Raw genomic sequence first — 19,936 nt, 5'->3', positions numbered from 1 at the left:
TCTGCCCACCTGGGCCTCCCAAAGTGCTGGGGTTACAGGTGGGAGCCATTGCACTCAGCCAAGCTTGGCATTCTTATTCTTACTGCTTTCCAGATAAATTGAGGCACAGTGAAGTGACTTGCCCAGGTCATGCTGCTAGTAGTATCTTCTCTTATCACCCAAGTTCATTCTTGTTCGTTTTTGGTTCACTTTCCTTTTATTCTTTCTTCAGTTAAATCTTCACTATCCTAAATACATAAATGAATAAATTTTATTTTAAATGCTTGTGTTTTTATTACAGTAACTTGCTCTGGAAGTACACTTGGAATGGGTAAGTTATTTTTCTCATGGATAAAATAGAACAGGATTTGTGTTGCTCCATTTTTGGGTTACTTAATGAAGTCAGCTGACTTCAATTAGAAAGCAAATTGCTTTCTTTCTTTGATTCAAGGGGTTCCTGCTCTCTTGTCCCGTAACTTTTTCTCCCCATTATAGTGTCTCCTCTCAGATTCCACCAGTTAAGATGAATTTCTTTAAATTCTGAAGTCTTTTCAGTATTCTAGGGTCCTACAGGAAAATGTAAATAGTTTTTGGAGGGGCAGATGCTTCATCCCTCAAACTTCAGAAAGTGATTCCCAGCTCAGCTGTACATTGGAGTCACCTGGAGAGCTTAAAATTAACTGATGTCTGGGTTCTGTCCCCAGAAAGTTTGATTTAATGGGTCTGGGGTGAGAGCTGGGCATCAGGATTTATAAAAGCTCCTCAGGTGACTCCGAAGTACAACCAAGGCTAAGAACTGCTACTTTAGAGCCGTGCTCCTCAGACTTTATTGTGCACACACATCACCTGGGGCCGCATTGAAGCCAGATTCTGATTTGGTCAGTGTAGAAAGGATCTGAGGCTCTGCATTTCCATAAGGTACAGGTGAGTCTGGCGATGCCGAGGCTGCTGGTCTTACCACACACGGAGTAGCCAGGCATTAGAGAGAATCTGTTACTGGCCTGCTGCGATGTTTGCTCCTGGTTTGCATGAGTGGTTGTACCCCATAGAGAAAAAGGTGCTGAAAGGGCAACTGGAATAAAGAGCACCCTCACTGCCTCCTCGGTTTTGCTCAGTGATGATCTTATCTAGGCTATTTTGGTCGCCCCCACAGAGATGACTCTTGGCAGGGCAGTGGAGATGAGCAAACGGAGCCATGAGTGCTGACCCAGTAAGCAGTGTGTGCTGCTTCACGAGGAGTCCTCGTCATAGCCCTTTAGGGGACAGCTTGGTCTGAGGCTTTAGGAAAAAATCCCCTGGGAATATTATCAATCCAAACTACCGAATTGCCCCCCGCTCCGCCCCTCCCCATTCAGACATGGCTGACTTCCGATGGTGTGAGTGTAAATGAAGCCTTCCTGCCCATAAACCCCACTGGACAGTCTTCCAGCTGGGGCCGCCTCCCCACCCACACCCTCTTCTACTGGCAGGAGCTGGCTCTAGAGTCTCCACGGCCTGTTCTCTGCCTGGGCTTCCTTCCTCTCCAAGCCCATTGCTTCTCTAAGCACAGCAGGATACATACTTTTCAATTCCTGTCCCACCTGCAGGTCCGAAATAAGCACAATCCCTTTTAATTTTTCAAGAGTTTTTGTTTTCTATGACTACAATAAGGAACAGACTTGGCTTACAGAAAACAGACTGTTAGGACACTTCTAATTATAAAAAATTCCTCTAAAAAATCTCCCAAAGTACTAGAGACCCTAAGCCCTGGTGTTCAGTAAAGATGCATGGGCCTAGGTCTGCATTCTTAATCAGTATCCCCCTGAGACACAGAGGTGTGGTAGAAGTGTCTTAGGCCCCCAGGGGAGAGAAGTGGTATATGATACATTGGCCTTCCCTATGATTTTGTTAAAGAAAGAGTTTCTAATAAAAACAAAAAAAATGTAAAAAAAAAAATTTAAATCTTTGAAAAGAAAGAGTTTCTATGTATGTAAGGCCAAGACAGAGGATCACTTGAGACCAGGAGTTGGAGACCAGCCTGGCCAACAAAACAAGACCTTGTCTCTAAAAAGTGTGAAAAAATTAGCCAGGCTTGGTGGCATGTGCCTGTAGTTCCTCTGTAGTCCCAGCTACTTGGGAGGTTGAGGTGAGAGGATTTCTGGAGCCTGGGAGTTCAAGGCTGCAGTGAGCTATGATAGCACCAGGGCACTCCAGCCTGGGTGACAGACTGAGACACCAGCATTACCAGAGGGCTCTTTAGAAATGTACAGTCTTGGGCCCCATCCTGACCTACTAAATCCCCAGGTGATTCATGCGTGTATTCAAGTCTGAGTAGCACTGCTTAGGTACTATTCTCAAACTTTGTTATGTATTAGAATCTCCTGGACAGTTAATAATGAACGCAGAGGTCCAGGCCCTAGCCCAGTGAAGTGCTTCTGTACTTCCATCAGGTTCCCAGGTGATTTTGACACACATGAAGTTTGAGGAGCACTGCTTTAGGTCACTAATCTCCTCTTTTCTGTCCTTCTAGGTTTCAGCTTATCTTGGCTATTCCCTTCCTTAGCCACAGCTCAGTCTTCAGCCTGAAATCTGCCACTCTCTTGAAGTAGATACTTGTAGAAATCCTATAAGAGCCAGGCACAATGGCACATAGCTGTAGTCCTGCTACTCGGGAGCATGAGATGGAGAATCACTTGAGCCCAGGAGTTTGAGGCCAACCTTGGCAACATAGTGAGAGACCCCTGCTCTCAGCCCCATCTCTAAAAAAAATCCTGCAAGGCCCTCAAAAACCAAGAGTAAGCCACATTATTTGAGGGTTTCTAAGGTCATATGGAAGTCATTATACCTAGGGGGAGCTTCTAAATTGCTGTCTTCAATTTCAGCATTTCCCCTTCCTAAACACAGGGCAAGTCCAGTCAGGCCCCTGGGCTGACATGGAGCCTCTGGATATGCTAAGGGGAGCCATGGGAATCTTGCTGGTCTAAGACTTTGGGTCTTCTTTGACTCTTGGAGTATCCTAAAGCTTTTCAAACTTTTCTTTTTTTTAGATGGAGTTTCGCTCTATCATCTAGGCTGGAGTACAGTGGTGCAATCTTAGCTCACTGCAACCTCTGCCTCTGGGGTTCAAGCGATTCTCATTCCTTAGCCACTTGGGTAGCTGGGGATTACAAGTGTGCACCATCACACCTGGCTAATTTTTATATTTTTAGCAGAGATGGGGTTTCACCTTGTTGGCCAGGCTGGTCTTGAACTCCTAGCCTTGTGATCTGCCTGCCTTGGCCTCCCAAAGTGCTGGGATTGCAAGTGTGAGCCACCACACCGGCCATAAACAGACTTTTTAAGAGAGATCTAGATTCAAATCCTGCCACCATCATCACTTGCTCATAGTCAAGTTGTGTAAATTCTCTCCAAGCCTAGGTTTCCTCATCTGAAAATTGGAATAAATAATAGTCCCTCATAGAAGAGAATAAGGATTAAATCAGAATGTAAATTATTGGACACAAAACTAAGATATTTGCATTTTAACCTTGGTCCTCATAATACACTTACTCACTGATTCTGTAAGTGTGGTCCTGGGGTCAAAAGCATCAGCATCAGCTGGGAACCTCTTAGAAATGCAATTTCTCAGGCTCCACCACAGACCTACTGAATCAGAAATTCTGGGGCTAGGGCCCAGCCTTCTTTGTTTTAACAAGCCCTCAGAGTGCTTCTGATGCATGCTAAAGTATGAAAAGCTTGGCTTTAATTCAAGAAAACTATTTCAATGCTGAAAATTTGATGCAGGTTGGAATGGAAAGAAAAAAACCACTTTCTGAGGTGGTGGGGCTCTACCCGCCAGCTAGATAGATGGGAGGGGTTTGTGCCTGATATCACACCATGAGTGGGGGCTGTGGGGGAGTCCTTCATCTTTAGGACCCCGAATGTTTCAGTGTCACCTGCACATCCTGGGCAACTTTGAGGAAGTTTCCTCTCTGTGACATACTTAGCAGCCTAATAGGTTTATGTTCTCCCTATAAAACTCCCTAAGTCCATAAAATTTTGGAGTTCCCCGAGGAGCACAGCAAGTTGGCTGGGGGTGGAAAGGAAAGTTCCTTTGTTTTGAACCAGCAGACTGGGATTGAAGAGACTCTGGGAGGGTTTGTTTTGTGAAGCAGGAGAGAGATCATTCTGGTTAGTTAGAAACTGCTGATCAGTTTGTAACACTTTGCCAGTTGTCATAGTTTCATGTTTACTTGCCATGAAGTGCTGAAGAAATAGCATTTCAAATCAAAATACACATAAAACCTCAGACATTGGTGCTTTTTAAGAAGATGTCTACATATTGAATGCATCTTTCGCTGCTTCCCTTCCTTGCCCTTTTCAGTGATTTATAGAGGGAAGAGAAATGAAGAATGACACAGTGAGCCCCAGATAAAAACAGAAACTTGACAAAGTGAGTAATGTAAATTGATTTTGTTGATTTTATGGCAAAATTTTTTGTCTTTGTTTAAAATGTTTTCCCATTTGTTTTGCAGAGTCGTCTCAACTGTTAGTGATTAGAGATGGAAAAGATCTACTAGAATCTAGAATACAAAATGCCTCTAGGGTAGGAAAAGCTCCTTTGGCCTTTAGAAGAACAACTCTGACTCTGTTTCCTGAGGGCAAGGTCAGGTGTGTCCTCACCTGCACAGCAGTTGGAGATCTGCTATGTGAAGACTCTAGAGAGAAATGGATTCAGAAAGTCCCCTGGATGGCTGCCAGTGTGAGTCAGCACACTGTGAGAACCCTGGAAACACGAACGGTCTGCTTAGCAGAAATTCTTTCTGAGATTTCACATCCAGACACACCACAGACTCCAACGCATCCACTTCATGAGTGTTTTATTGACAACAGCACTTGCCTGCAGCCCCCTCAGGGGCTGGAAATTGTTCACTCCCAGAAAGTCAAGCCACCCACGTGGAGACAGCACTTATCCCAAGACAAACCTCCACCAGGACTTCAGTATAGGTTGGATAGCAGTAGCTGCCAGGGCAACATGAGATAACAAACGCCCTCATCGCAAGTTAGGAGCAAAGCTGAGCTGCTGCAGTGTTCGCTGAGCCAAAGCATCAGGTGACATGACATCCGGGGGAGCATCTGGGAAAGCAGAGCTGCCAGCCTGTTGCTAGAAGGATTTTGTAGTTATGATTTCTGCATGAGAGAAGATGTCAAATGGAGAGCCTCAAACTGTGGCTGACTGACATACATGCATCTTTTGTGGGGAGGACCATCAATCTTATTGGCCATATCCCCCACTTACTTTTTTCGTCTTTGGAGAGGAAAGGCAATGAAATATAACATAAATCTCTCATACCAAAAAAAAGTTTGTCCTTTGAATATCAGTAACCTAATTTAAAAAGTGTGAGTAGGACTTGTATCACACACACACACACACACAGTTACAGTCCTTACTCCTCAGACACATGGCTATGGAGCCAAGAACATCTGTAGTTAAGAACAACCATAAAACTCCACCCAGGGGGAATTGGACCATGGAGTTAGGCTTGAACTAAGCATGGAAGAAAGAACAAACTTCCCTTTCTAATCTTTCAACTTCCTATCAATGTGTGCTGCAAGAGCAAAGTGATAGGCTTTCCCTATGAGACTGATCAGAGATACATAATGTGTCACTAATAAGAGATCTTCCTCAGAACATCTGTACACGAAAGGAGACAAGCCTAAGGTATAGATCTCTAAAAATGGAGTTGGAAGCATCAGAGAGCACACCTAATACCCTACAAATACCAAGGCACAGAAAGTGAAATAGCCATCTACCTAGCTAGACACCAAAGGCTAAACTGCGCTGGTCAGAATACCATAGAAGAAAATGTGATCCACAGTGGGTAAAGATAAAATCAGTTTATTTAACATGTATCTAGCACAAACTACTGGCTTGTAAGTGCTCTCCATGTACTCGTTTTATTCTCATAACACCCAACAAGCTAGGTAATAACATTAGCTCCTTTATCCAGGTAGGGAAAAAGAGGCCCGGAAAGGCCAAGTAGCCCACCCACGTTCATGCAGCTAATCAGTTCAAACACAAAGTTTCAAGGAGACAAGTAAATAGCACTGATTAGACCTCCGAATTCATGCTATCTTTTAGTTAAAATTTTAATTTTAATTATTATGGGTGCATAGTAGTTGAACATATTTATGGGGTACATGTGACACTTTGATACAGGCATACAATGTGTAATGATCAAATCAGGGTAATTGGGGTATCCATCACCTCAAGCACGTATCATCTCTTTATGTTAGGTATCCATGGTATCTTTATGGAAAATATTTCTCTAGATTATTATAAGTAAGTGATCGATTATTAGAGGAGATCTGGGAATAGGATAATGAGTGAGTGATCTGCCCTAACTCGTGCTTATACATTCAACCCGCGGTTATTTCGGCCATTTACCTGCTCTGAATTATACAAAGCAACTTTCCATCCCTGGCCAGTGTTAGTAGATTTTACCTTCCATTCTGCTATGTCACTTTTAGGAAATCCAAACTCATTTTTCAATTTGTTTAGGCAAGCAAACTAGAGGAAATGTAGAGAAACAGCCTAGGGAGCTTATGCAAAACTAGGGCAGCATGGAAGGACAGGCAATTTGGTACACTAGAAAGAGCAATGGCCTTGGAGACAGATGGATCCAGATCCTAGCTCATTTTGAGATTTTACATGATTTATTTAACCTCCCTAAGACTCAGTTTTCTCATCTGTAAAATGGCAATAGTCATCTTGCTGGGCTGTTGCAAGGTTTGAGATAATATATTCATATTCAGCGCACAAGTGCAATGAAACTGAGGTGTTTGAGGTCATACTGCTAGTAAGAGGCAGAGCCAGAATTTGTAGGATGTAGACCTATGCCTGCATGCAGTTAAAGCCCATGGTTGCTCTGCTCTTCTGCAGTGCTGCCAAGGACTCTGGACTTCAGGAACATGAGCCACAACTGCACTCCATGTGACCAGAGTCAAACTTCCAACCCAGAGGGCCCCTGTGTTATTCCCTGGCACCTGGTCATTCTCCTGAAGGGTAAGAGATGGAGGCACCTCACCCATATTACTCTTCCCTCTTTGGCTCTCCAGAGTGAGGGGCTTCACCTCAGAAGGGTGAATCTTCCCTGGCACATATTTTTCTTATAGATTGGGGCTTCACCCTGCTAAACTAAGCAGAACCTAATTTTAAATGAAAAGGGAGAGGGAAATCATATGTGCATTTGTTTAAAAAATTGAGCAACTGAATCCATTTAGAGTAGGTTTAAAGGAGGTTAGGGCTCCAGCTTTCATTCCCATATAAGCCTTGAACAGAAAAACCACTCATGCCATAGGTTGTGCCAGAACGCATGTGATGGCCGTTTTTATTTTTAAAAGACCCTTCTCACTCTGTTGCCCAGGCTGGAATACAGTTGCATGATCATAGCTTACCGCAACCTGGAATTCCTGGGCTCAAGCAATCATCCTACCTCAGCCTCGCAAGTAGCTACAACTCCTCAGCCTGCAAGTAGCATGTGCCATCATGCCCAGCTAACATTAAAAAAAAAAAATTGTGTGTGTGTGGAGACAGTGCTCTTGCCATGTTGCCCAGGCTGGTCTTAAATTCCTGGCCTCTATCAGTCCTCCTGCCGAGGCCTCCCAAAGTGCTGGGATTACAGGTGTGAGTCACCCTGCCCAGCCTGTTCTAATTCTTCATTCTCCTTTACTCTTCTAAAAATTGCAGGTTATCCCACAGACTGTTCTGTTGCTCTCTGTGTAGTGCAAGCCTGATCTTTGTTCCCACTTCACCATCAAGTGCATCCTTGGCAAGTTACTTAACTTCACTAAGCCTCAGTTTCCTTGTTCTAAGGGTTGCTTTGGGGATCAGTGCCTGGCATTACATCTACTTAACATGGTGCCTGGCATATGGTTAAGTAAGAATTCAGTAAATATTAGACATTAGTAGTAGTAGTGGTATCTAACAACTTCTACTTCCCTGTGTGACCAGCTTGAATCTTTATAATCACTGGTTCTTTGCAAATCCCTCTAGGAAAGCCTACTTTCTGCCAATGTCATGATGGTTATCTCACAGTTAGGGCTCTCAGCAACTAAACTGTTATAATTCATGTTTGATGACTTTGATTTAAAGTCCCAAAAGAACAATCTCAGTAAACAGATATCTGCTAAACTTTCCGAGCCCAGATCTCCTCCTCTGTGAATCAACTTTCAACGATAATTTTAGATCCTGAAGCATTAACAGGCCCTCCCTACATTTGTTGCATACATTTGTTAATAAATGATTATTGTTTCGTTGGTTCATTTACGTATATCGTATCATTAAGGCATTCACTTTTTAAACCAAGTATTTACGACCTGCAGCATTCCAGAAATTGTGCTCTTTAGTTAGATTACAAATTTTTCAGAGGAAAAAGTCGGCCTCTCATTTCTCTGAGCGTCATAAAAGTCCAGCACAGTTCTTGGCACACTGGAGCGTACCTCACAGTTCTATGCAATTACTGTGACCTTGAAAAATGAATGAAATAAACCTTGGGCGGCAGTACATTTTCCATTGGGTAGTTGGGTTGGCTACTGAGTGAAGTCTGTTAGGAATCGCCTCGCGAAGTGAAGGGTTCTTCTGTAAAAGGGAGGATATCCTCGTGTATGTGTGAACTCGGAATTTCACAGCCGGCCTTGACTCACGAGATCGGTTTGGCACTTAGCGTTCCTAGGCCACAGGACGTCTAACCTCGGGCGATAGCAGACTCCCACGAGGGGGAGCCCGACTTCCCACGAAGGTTCCTGCGCAGCCTCCGACAGGGAGTGGGCGGAAATTCCCTTGCAGACGCTCGTGACGTCACCGGAGGGCGAGGGCCGCGAGAGGGTGCGGGGCCTCCCTCGCAGTGAGGGGCGGGGCCACCCCGACGCCGCTTCCACGACCGAAGTAGGTTGGGAGTGGAAGGTGGTGGCTGCTGTTCCGCAGTGTTGGGAAGATGGCGCCGTCGCTGGCAGAGAGGGGGCTGAAGAGCGTCGTGTGGCAGAGTGAGTGCGGTGGGGTAGGGGTTGAGAGGGGGAAGACCGGAAGGGCGCCATGCCGGGCCTCATTTTGCATCCCCAACCCGGCGGTCTGTTTGAGGAGCCGCCGCGAGCACTTGTTGCTTTGGGACTTGTGTGAGGACTTCTTCCTGCTTTCCTGCACTGCCCTGTTCCTCGCCAGCACCAGGGATGGGCTGGGTGCGACAGGACGCGGCCTTCTCGTTGGTGTCGGGCACCCCCTTGCCTCGGCCGCGCTCTGGCCACGAAGCTCGGCCCTGGGGGAGCTGCCTCGGACCGGCTTTCCCTCCCACGGGCCCCGCGCGCGTCCTCGGCCGCGCTCCCCACTCTTCTCCGCTCCCGCCCGCGCCCCACCAGCTGGAGATGTCTCTCCATCCGAGACAATCCGGGCGCTGTTTATTCCGCCCCTATCTCCTCCCCACACTGGAGTTTGTAAGGACTGTTTATTCTGCTTACTCGTGTTAGTATCAACCTGTGCTTTCCAAAAACCCTCACTGTTCAGCAGACCCCTCTTCTGTATTCCTAGAGGAGCCTACTTTCTGAAGGTTCTTGAGAAGGAACCATTGGAATGACCAGGTGTCCAGCCGTGACATCTTCCTGCATAGCCGGAGCAGAGCTGCTCCTTCCCTTTTACCTTTACACTCTCGGAGCCTCTCCCTGCTGTGAGGACCGGACTTCTTATTGGTTACTGATGTTCTGCGGTATCATCCACAACTTTCATAAACATCGCTCCAAACTTAGGTCTGACGGGTTAGAGAAAGAATGAAACCACCCAGCAGGAATAACCATCATTGTTTGGCATCGCTGAGTTCAAAATAGTTATGGCCTAGTAGTGGAAAGGGAGTAACATCTAATTAGTATTTCTTAGTCCAACCTGTTGAACAAAAAAACAGAAATGATTTAGTCAGCAGAATTCTGGGGGTTACAGAGCTCCTTGTCTAAAATTAAAAATCTAAATCAGTAACTGAGATAGTGTTTAACATATAGCAGGCACTAAGCAAATGTATAAATGGGTGAAAAATATGAAATTATCTTTTAAAAGATTAGTTAAGTTTAAGGTTGGCATTTGCTTTTTCAAGATTTACGTGGCTGACTTTTAAGATTTGGGGATGTTTTGAAACAATGGTATTTAAATACATTTATGTGAAAATGGGTAATAAATTGTGTTGTATAAATAATTTCCAAGATATATATGTGCTTAACATCAGCATGTATGTATTTAAGCCAGCTCTTTACATATTGAATGATAAGGTTTCTCCCTTTTTCACATTTTCCTTCTGTTCCGTGTATAGAAAAAAACACATTTTTTATTATCTGTCCTTCTGTGACTTCCTTTTTTTAAGCAACTAGCATTGACTCAACGTTTTTCATGCTGCTTCAAAATTTTCGTAATTAACATTTTTAATTGCTTTTTAAATACCTTGAGGTGGCAAAAAATCTTGATAGCAGGAAGGAAAAGAAATTATGGGCAGGTGCGGTGGCTCTTGCCTGTAATCCCAGCACTTTGGGAGGCCAGGGCAGGAGGATCACCTAAGCCTAGGAGTTCAAGGCCAGCCTGGTCAACATAATGAGACTGTCTTAAAAAAAAAAAGTAAAATTAAATTTTAAAAATTTTAAGTAAAAATAAAATCAGTCTTCCAACCAGACCCCTAACCTTCCTCTCCAGAGACAATCACTCTTAGGTTTCTCATAAATCCCTTCTATAAGTGTTTTTTTTTGTGTGCAAATACAAGTATGCATAGAATCAAGTTTTTGTTTTAATCAATTATCTTTGTTTTATGTCTTTTTTCATTCTGGTTGCTTTCTCTTTTATTTTGGGCAAAATTTTTTTAATTTTTGGATATTTACACAGTCATTTATTTATTTAAATCAGTGTTTATTGAGTATGTACTCTGTTCTTTGATTTTCTAGAATTAACAATTTAGTGGGAGAAGACAGGTCCGTAAGTACTTAGTGCTGTATTAGCAGTACGAAGTTTTGGAAGAAGAGAGGAAAAAGGAATTATTTCCTCGATGGGAGGAGGTCAGGGAAGGCTCAAGAGGAAGTAACATATAAGATGTTTCTTGAAAGGTAGTAGGATTTTGACAGGCCGAGGCAAATCTATGTCAAACCCCAAAGGTGACAAAGTAAGTGGTTGATTATGAAAGAGCGAACAATTCCTTTTGATTGAGTACAGGGTATTCATTGCAGGGATAGGGGGACATAGACCAAAAGGCAGATTGGAGCCAGATTATGAAGGGCCTGGTTGCTATATTATTTCCACATTCTGTAGGCAGTGGGGAACCATTACAATGATTTTGTTTTCCTTCTTTTTCAAAGAATAGTCACTAGCATTTTTGGCATTCTATTAAACAATGCTGAGAGGAAGCAATTTTCTTGTTCCTATTTTGAAGAGAAATGATTCTAAGATTTAATTAAGTGTAATGTTAGTGTGAAGTGCACTAATGGTAAATGTACAGCTGGATGAGTTTTTTTTTACTCATGTAACTATCATCCAGATCAAGATAAAGAATGTTTCCAAGCACCCAATTACCCTTCCCAGTCTAAACCCTATCCTCTCCTTTAGAGTAACCAGTATTCTGAATTACATCACACCAAATAATTATATCATGGTGGCTTTTTACCCTTACACTGTTATGTTTAAGAGAAGTCCTCCATACCCTTTATTGCAGTGTTTTCTTCAATAATAATATTGAATTGTGCACACCTGTAGTTCCAGCTGCTTGGGAGGCCGAGGTAGGAGGATCACTTGAACCCAAGAGGCAGAGGTTGCAATGAACCAAGGTTGTGTCACTGCACTCCAGCCTGAGACCCTGTCTCAAAAAATAAATAAATAAGAATAAATCTTGAATTTACTACATTTCTACCTAGAAATAATTGCTTTAGTATTTACTTTTGTATATGTTTAGTTCGTCTTAGAGTAGTCCTTAGTTTTTAGACATTCTGCTTTCATACAATTTTTGATCATTATATCTTGAAAGCCCTGGGTGGTCTTTCCCGTTCACAGTTTAGTCTGTTTTTATTCAACTGACTCATGATGATTATTGCTTTTGTCTCCTGCCCCAGGTCCCTGGGTTTGCTTTTATAAAGATTCTTACCTGTTCACTGAATAACCTGGGCCAGAGGCAGAATCCGTTGGAATCATAATTAGGAATTTAATAACATGTTTTAGTTTTCTGAGAATATAAATTCCCTTATGGCCTACAAGTCTGACTTTTTACTTTTGCTATTTGATTTTCAAAAACATTGTCATTATGCACTAGTTATAAAAGCTTGGTGTATTATTTCTCCATACTGAACTAGTCATTGCAAAACTTGGTTTCCATACAGGTTATACTTCTATTTCCTGACTTAAACCATGAGGGGTTTGGACTACGTTTTCTTCAACATGTTTTCTTCAGCTTGAATTCTCCATGATTCCATTTTTTAGATCTTCACTTTGTTGTATTTTCTTTATTTCTGCTTGTATTCCTGATAGTTTCCTCTTATGCCATAGCTTTCTTTTATGTTGTTTTGTTTGGGACATAAATATTTACTATTAGGTTTTTATTGCAAGTTATTTCTGTCTTAAGGCTTTTTGCCTGACATCTTTTTTTTTGTTTTAATTGTACTTTCTTGCTCCTCTTTTATATACTTAGGTATGATCTTAGTCCATCTCTAGCAAATTTTAAAAATTCATATAAAGTTCTAAAATATAAAAAGACAGTAAAGTATGGAGCAAATATAGGATAGTATGGGTTAGACTTTTAAAAATTAACTGGTAACTTAGATGCCATAAAAAAGATACAAAAATTCTAGGTCGGGCATGGTGGCTCACACCTGTAATCGTAGCACTTTGAGAACCCGAGGTGGGTAGATCATGAGGTCAGGAGTTCAAGACCAGCCTGGCCAACATGGTGAAACCCCATCTCTACTAAAAATACAAAAATTAGCCAGGCATGGTGGCACATAACTGTAATCCCAGCTACTCAGAAGGTTGGGGCAGGAGAATTGCTTGAACCCAGGAGGCAGAGGTTGCAGAGAGCTGAGATTGCACCACTGCACTCCAGCCTGGGTGACAGAGCAAGACTCTGTCTCAAAAAAAAAAAAAATTCTAAGCCAGATACTATGACTCATGCCTGTAATCCTAGCACTTTGAGAGTCCGAGGTGAGATGATCCCTTGAGCCCAGGAGTTTGAGACCAACCCGGACAACAAAGTGAGACTCGATCACTACAAAAAAATTAAAAATTAACCATGTTTGGTGATGCACCTATGTTGCCAGCTACGTGGGAGGCTGAGGCAGGAGGATCCCTTCAGCCCAGGAGGTTGAGGCTGCAGTGGGCATTGATTGTGCCACTGCACTCCAGCCTGGATGACAGAGCAAGACCCTGCCTCTACATCAATCAATCAATCAATTAATAGCTAGCTAGCTAGCTAGCTAGCATAAGGTCTGGCACAGTGGCCTATGCCTATAATTGCAGCACTTTGGGAGGCCAAGCCAGATGGATCACTTGAGCTCAGGAGTTAAAGACCAGCCTGAACAACATGGTGAAACTCCATCTCTACCAAAAATACAGAAATTAGCCAGGTGTGGTAACATGTGGGACCAGCTGTGGTCCCAGCTACTTGGGAGGCTGAGGTGGGAGGATCGCTGGAGCCTGGGAAGTTGAGGCTGCAGTGAGCAGTGATCATGCCACTCACTTCAGCCTGGGTGACAGTGTGTGACTCAGTCTCAAAAATAAATAAATAAATAAAGTTATTATTTGGGTAGCATTTGGACTAGTGGAAGATTGATTTAGAGATTAAGTAGAAGCCAGTCAGTGGAGAAGGTTAAGTAGTAGAGTTTAGATTTCATTCTGTAGGCAAGAGTAAGTGTTTGAGGGAATTTTGAGGTGTATATTAATATAAACAAAGGATTGTATTTCAGGAAGGTGACTCTGACAGCAGTGTGAAAAATGATTGAAATGGCAAAGGTGTTTGAGGTAGAAAGCAGGAAATCCAGATAGGATTCTATTGCAGTACTTCAGTGAGAGAGAAGAATCAAGTCGATGCCGGTGACAGTGGCAATGAAAAATTATAGTTACCAGAGAGAACCATCAATATGCCTGATAGGTGGGTGGGGTGAAAGGAGGAAATAGCCAAAGACAATGACTAAGAAAATGACAATAATACTTAGAGAAATAAGTCTAGAGCAGTTTTTAGGGTACTATAATCTCAACTTAAGGCACGTAGGTACTTGTATCTGTATTGTATAATTGAAGTTCGAAGAGAGAAGAGCTGTAAGACTGTTGAAAAATTGAAAGATGATAGATGAAATTTTGATGATGAATGTGGTCTCTGAAGAGACCAGCCACAGGAGCAAATTCTCTTACCTTTGCTCTGAGTAAAAGGAGAGCTTGTTCTGTATTTCTTAACACTTTCAGATCTTCCCAATCACAATAAAACCTTTGCTTGAGAGCAAGCAGAGCAAAGGTAAGAAAATTGAGTCTTGAGGTATATCCATATTTAGGATGCTAGAGAAACGGATATAAGGTCAAATGGTTTTCATTAGTATTTAGAGGAAATACCTTCTTAGTTCTGTAGTATTTATTGATATGATTTCCTTTGACTCCTCTCTAAACATGTCTACCTGTGACTATGTCACTTTTCATGGATGCCCCTCCTATCCCCAAAAACTAGTTCTTTCTTTTTAAGACAATAACACTGACCCTCCAGGTATCTTCAGATTCTTTTTTTTCCTCTGGCAGACGCAGATCTAAGTATCTTCAGATTCCAAGACAGTTCTGTCATTAGAAATTTAATGCAAGCTACATATGTAATTTTAAATTTTCTGGTAGTCACCTAAAAAGGTAAAAAGAAAAAGGTAAAATTAATATATTGTATTTGACCTAATACATTTTTTACATTCCTTTTTTTGTACTAAGGTTTTTGAAGTCTCATGTGTATTCTGTACTTACAGGATATCTCAGTTCAGACTAGCCACATTTCAGGTGCTCAGTAGCCAGATATGGCTGGTTTCTACCATCTAGGCCAATGCAGTTCTAAGGTTTTGAAGACTATAATGAGATGACTTCTGCTTAGGGAGCCTTTCTCCAATCTGCTCCATCATAAATTCCATGAGCATTCATTTCTTAAGAGAAAGACACAAATCTGATAAAAACAAGCAAATGTCTTCAACTTTCAGCTTGTTTGATGTATAAGGAATGAAGCTAGCTTAGAAAGAGAAAGCAGCATAATATTTCTGTATCTGAGCTCTGCCTGAGAAAATCCTTTATTTTTGCCTGTAAGGTTCTAGAAGCCAGTGCCTTTGGCTTAAATTATGGTTAAATATTTCAGACGTTTACCATAATTCCAATATAACACTATACTTCTAGCAAACAATGTATAATTACCTCAATTGATATTTCTTGACACTTTCAAATCTTCTCATTCACAATAAAACCTTCCAAACCACAATTCTGAAAATGACTGTAAATAACTGAATTGTTTTTACTAACAACATTTCTGACACCAAATATATGGTTTTTCCCCCCTCACACCAACCAGTTCTCCAACTCTGGACACCAAATGGGTTAGTGTCAGAACTGAAATGATTGTAGGATATCCAGTTAGTTAGGAACTAGTTCGTTAAGAACACTAGTTAGTGTCAGACTCCACAGGATTAAGGGGTTAGTCTCACAATACTGCCTTCACTTCAGATGCCAGTAGCAAATCCCTGGGTTATGTACACTTCTGTCTGGCTTGGCTACAAAGTCAGAGATTCCCACAGCCCTCCCCTTTCAGGTTCATTACTTTGCTAGAATGGCTACAGAACTTTAGAAAACACTTTACTTACTATTACCAGTTTATTACAAAAGATATAAATGAATAGCCAGGTGGAGAGGTACATAAGGTAAGGTCCAAAAAGGCCCCAAGCATAGAAGCTTCTATCCACGTGGAGCTTCTATCCTGGCACGTGGTTTGTTCACCACCTTGGAAACTCTCCAGACTCTCTTAAGGGATTTTTATGGAGGCTTCATTATGTAAGCATGATTGATTTAAATCATTGGTAATTGAACTCAATCTTCAGTCCCTCTTCCTTTCTCAGAGGTCCCGGGGTAGGGCCGAAAGTTCCAACCCATGTATTCACAAGGAATGCGGGTTCGGGGGAGGGGGGGTCCAACCGTCTAATCATGGCTTAGTCTGGTGACCAGCCCTCAGCCTAAAGCTGTATAGGGGTATCTCACCCAAGAGTCATTTCATTCACAGATCAAAGAAACACTATCACTCCGGAGATTCCAAAGCCTTTAGGAGCTCTGTGCCAGGAACTGGGAACAAAAAACAAATATTTTTTATTTTACCACAGTAACTATTATTATTTATACCCTCTGATATAAGAGCTGTCATTTTTTATCATGACTTAGTATCAAAAACTTGCTGATAAATTTCCCGAAAGTATTAACTTAAATATAAATTAGGAAATGGAAAAGCTTAAGTTAATGATACAACCATCTTATTAAAACAAGAATTAATTAAAAAACAGGTTACTATAATTTATATTTTAATTATATTTTATGTATTACTACAGATTTTAAAATCAATTGAACATTAATAAAACATAGTAAATGTGGGAAATTGTTTTATTAAGTAGAAGAACAGGTATTTGTGTAAATTATCCACATGTATTATTTGATACATAATAGAAAATGTTTGTAAATCAGTGAACTAATTTGTAAAACGTATTATTTTGAAAATCATTGTAAGGAACATAATATTTATTGATTATAAATCAAGACTGGAATATTGGTATCCAAATTCTGTGATATGTATTGTTGAAAAGCATAATGTAGTAAATCAGTATGAAAAATGTTTATGCAGATTTGATTGTCAGATGTAATTTAGCAGTGAGCAACTTAAGGATGTTCCTGTGGGATTTTTGTTTTCATCTTGTTTTACTTGGGACTTAAGTAGAATAGAAAAACCAAATCAGTAACACTTTTAGAAATATATTTCCTGTATGTTCATATACTTAAATATATTAACCCTTTTTACAATACTTTTTAAAGTTAAAAAATTGTTTACAGTTTAAATGTACTGTATAGGTTAGGTATTAGAATTGGATTTTTCCTTAGGGTTTAACAAATATGTATGCTTTTTATGTAGTTTAACAAATTTCAAATTGGATTTTTTTCTTAGCCATTTTGGAACTTTTGAATAGTCTATTATTATGTTTCTGTTGATTTAATTCCTAAGTAATTCCTTTCTTCTTTAAACAGAGATAAAAGCAACAGTGTTTGATGACTGCAAGAAAGAAGGCGAATGGAAGGTAGAATTTGCATACCTTGCTCTTATAAAAAATAATACAAACTTTAAAAACAATACAGCATAAAAACTATATAGTATTTACGTCGTATTAGGTATTCTAGTATAAGTAATCTAAAGATGATTTGACATATGGAGAGGATGTGTATAGGTTATATGCAAATACTACACTATTTTTATATAAGAGTTTTAAACATCCATGGAATTTTGGTATACACAGGGGTCCTGGAACCTGGAACCCCCATGGATACCGAGGGATGACTAGATAGGGTCTGGAATTACACTACTTGACTTCATATACTAACTTCACCACTTAATAGCTGTGGCTGCTTGCACAAGTTGACCTTTCTCTGCCTGTTTCCTTGTTTATAAAAATGGTGATGGTTAATACTTCATATGATAATTGTAAATATGAGGTGAGTTTATCCATGAAAATTGCTTAAAACAGTGCTTTGAACAATAATTGTTCTATAAGTGGCAGTTGTTAATTTTAAGAAAATTTGATGTTAAACATAATGTAGATTTAAAATTAAGCTCTGTGCTTCAAATTAGAAATATTTCTGTTTTCTTACTTATGTATAATACTATATGCACATATATTGAGTAAATCTCTAGATCATGCAAGATAAAAGATGAGTTGAGATCATTTTGCCTCCTGTTCTGATATTTTATATTATAAAGGGCTTATAAGGTTTAATGGATAACATTCTTTTTTGAATTCTTGGTAATAGGATGCTTAAAATATTTTTTAATTTGTGTTTGTTTTAAGATAATGCTTTTAGATGAATTTACCACTAAGCTGTTGGCATCATGTTGCAAAATGTCAGATCTTCTAGAAGAAGGTATTACTGGTAAGTGTTATTCTTGGCATGAACACTTTTTAATTGTAATTGGGGAGATCTGAAGTATTAAGAAATTTTAGTTAGTAATTGTGTTTCTGAGGAACTTACTTTTAAAAATTACTGTAGCCACAACAATTAGATTTAACATTCTTTGAATCTTCTGTCAGTTTTTTTCCCCCTCAGCTGAGACGTATAATTAATACCCCTAACCAAGCCTAACTCAATTGCCTTATTGAGGTTGTTCTTTAAATGTTTTACATATATAACAGTTTTGTATATTGATACACTAGCTTTACTTCAGTATTTTGATTTAGTTTATGGTTTCATGTATTGCTTTAAAATGGATATCAAGATTTATGTCATAAAATCAACTTTTGTTGATTATTATTTACAAATGTATAATGCTGACTTTGTAAATTTATCTTTATTACTAGAAATGAGACAATTATAAGTTTAAATCAGTTTTAGTATGAAAATTTGTAATACTTACAGATTCTGAAAAAAAAAATCATGTCACAAGAAGTTATCATCCACTAGGCAGGATTATGTTATTGAGATATTAATCTGTATTATGTTTTGAGGGAAATACCAATATTTTGTGACATTCATAATTGTGTTATCCTTAATTCATTATCCTTTAACTCACTTATTAAAATTTGGTCTTTATAACAACCTTATGAAGACAGATATTAATACTGTCATTTGTAATGAGGAATCTGAGGCTCCAAGTGAAATATAATTCATTTATATTTTGGATCCTAATATAGTTTATGTACCGTCTGTCACTCCTAACTTAATGAAGTTCAAAAGTATACCCAGTATTCTCAAGAAAGCCTAACCATAGAATATTTTGGTTTTGATGTTTATACATAAAATAATCTTTTTAAAATATTTATTTATTTTGAGACAGGATCTCACTCTGTCACCCAGGCTAGAGTGCAGTGGTATGATTTTGGCTCACTGCAGCCGCCTCCTCCACGTTCAAGCAATCCTCCCATCTCGGTCTCTCAAGTAGCTGGGACTACAAGTACACACTACCATACCCAGCTAATTTGTGTATTTTCTTGGATAGAAACAGGGTTTCACCATGTTTCCCAGGATGGTCTCGAACTCCTGGGTTCAAGTGATCCACCAGCCTTGGCCTCCCACAGTGCTGGGATTACTTACGGGTGTGAGACACCATGCTCAGCCATAAAATAACCTTTATTGTTGATTACGTATTCAATTTATAGCCTTTTTGACCCTCAGTGTAAAAAGCTCTAAACTAGAAATTAGAAAATTAAAGCTGTGATTTTTCTACTACTGGATAAGTGAAATATTGATTAAGCCACTTAAGTTTTTTCAGTTCCGAAAAGTCATTCTGATGTGAAATTAGGGTGAGAACCATTTGATAACATGTAAAAGCTCTGTGGAACTACAGAGCCATTATGCACTGTAGGGAGGTTTTATTGCATTTCGTAGACCATTGTTTTGTATTGTATGCTCAGTACTGATAGATATTCTTCGAGGAAGGGATTCCATGGCCTGTATATTTAGGAAACAGTACTAAACAGAGCTCAACGGGTTTCTTTAGGACTTTTCAGAGTCTTTTATATGCCAAGGCATAAGTGGATCCCCTGGGTAAAATGATAGTATTCAGTTTTCTAAACGTATTTGGCCACAGAAAGCTATTATTGAGAAGCATTTCATAGGACTGTATATCATAACGCTCACTGCTGTGGGATACTTTTGATATCAGTCAGAATCACCTAAGTTTGCTATGGTTTAATTATAGTCATATCTACTAACTTAAAACAGGTCTTCTGAGTTCCACATTAG

At 40.2% G+C, this 19,936-nt stretch overlaps 2 protein-coding genes across 2 annotated transcripts in view; both read left to right on the top strand.

Annotated features, from left to right (window-relative positions):
* FNDC7 (fibronectin type III domain containing 7) overlaps window positions 1-5,291 on the top strand; it is a 29,431-nt gene extending 24,140 nt beyond the window's left edge. The window contains exons 11-13 of the mRNA XM_012468023.2: window positions 281-310; window positions 4,322-4,390; window positions 4,473-5,291. Coding sequence (XP_012323446.2) covers window positions 281-310; window positions 4,322-4,353 — 62 coding nt within the window. The 3' untranslated portion in view covers window positions 4,354-4,390; window positions 4,473-5,291. The remainder of the gene's footprint in view (window positions 1-280; window positions 311-4,321; window positions 4,391-4,472) is intronic.
* Window positions 5,292-8,868: 3,577 nt separating this feature from the next.
* Window positions 8,869-19,936, top strand: part of STXBP3 (syntaxin binding protein 3) — a 71,831-nt gene continuing 60,763 nt past the window's right edge. The window contains exons 1-3 of the mRNA XM_012468024.2: window positions 8,869-8,982; window positions 17,231-17,280; window positions 18,046-18,127. Of these exons, the coding sequence (XP_012323447.2) occupies window positions 8,934-8,982; window positions 17,231-17,280; window positions 18,046-18,127 (181 nt within the window). The 5' untranslated portion in view covers window positions 8,869-8,933. The remainder of the gene's footprint in view (window positions 8,983-17,230; window positions 17,281-18,045; window positions 18,128-19,936) is intronic.

This window comes from Aotus nancymaae, unplaced genomic scaffold, assembly GCF_030222135.1.
Source record: "Aotus nancymaae isolate 86718 unplaced genomic scaffold, 86718_ANA_hifiasm-v0.15.2.pri h1tg000007l, whole genome shotgun sequence".
Taxonomy (NCBI): domain Eukaryota; kingdom Metazoa; phylum Chordata; class Mammalia; order Primates; family Aotidae; genus Aotus; species Aotus nancymaae.
This window is presented reverse-complemented; position numbering and strand designations above follow the sequence as displayed.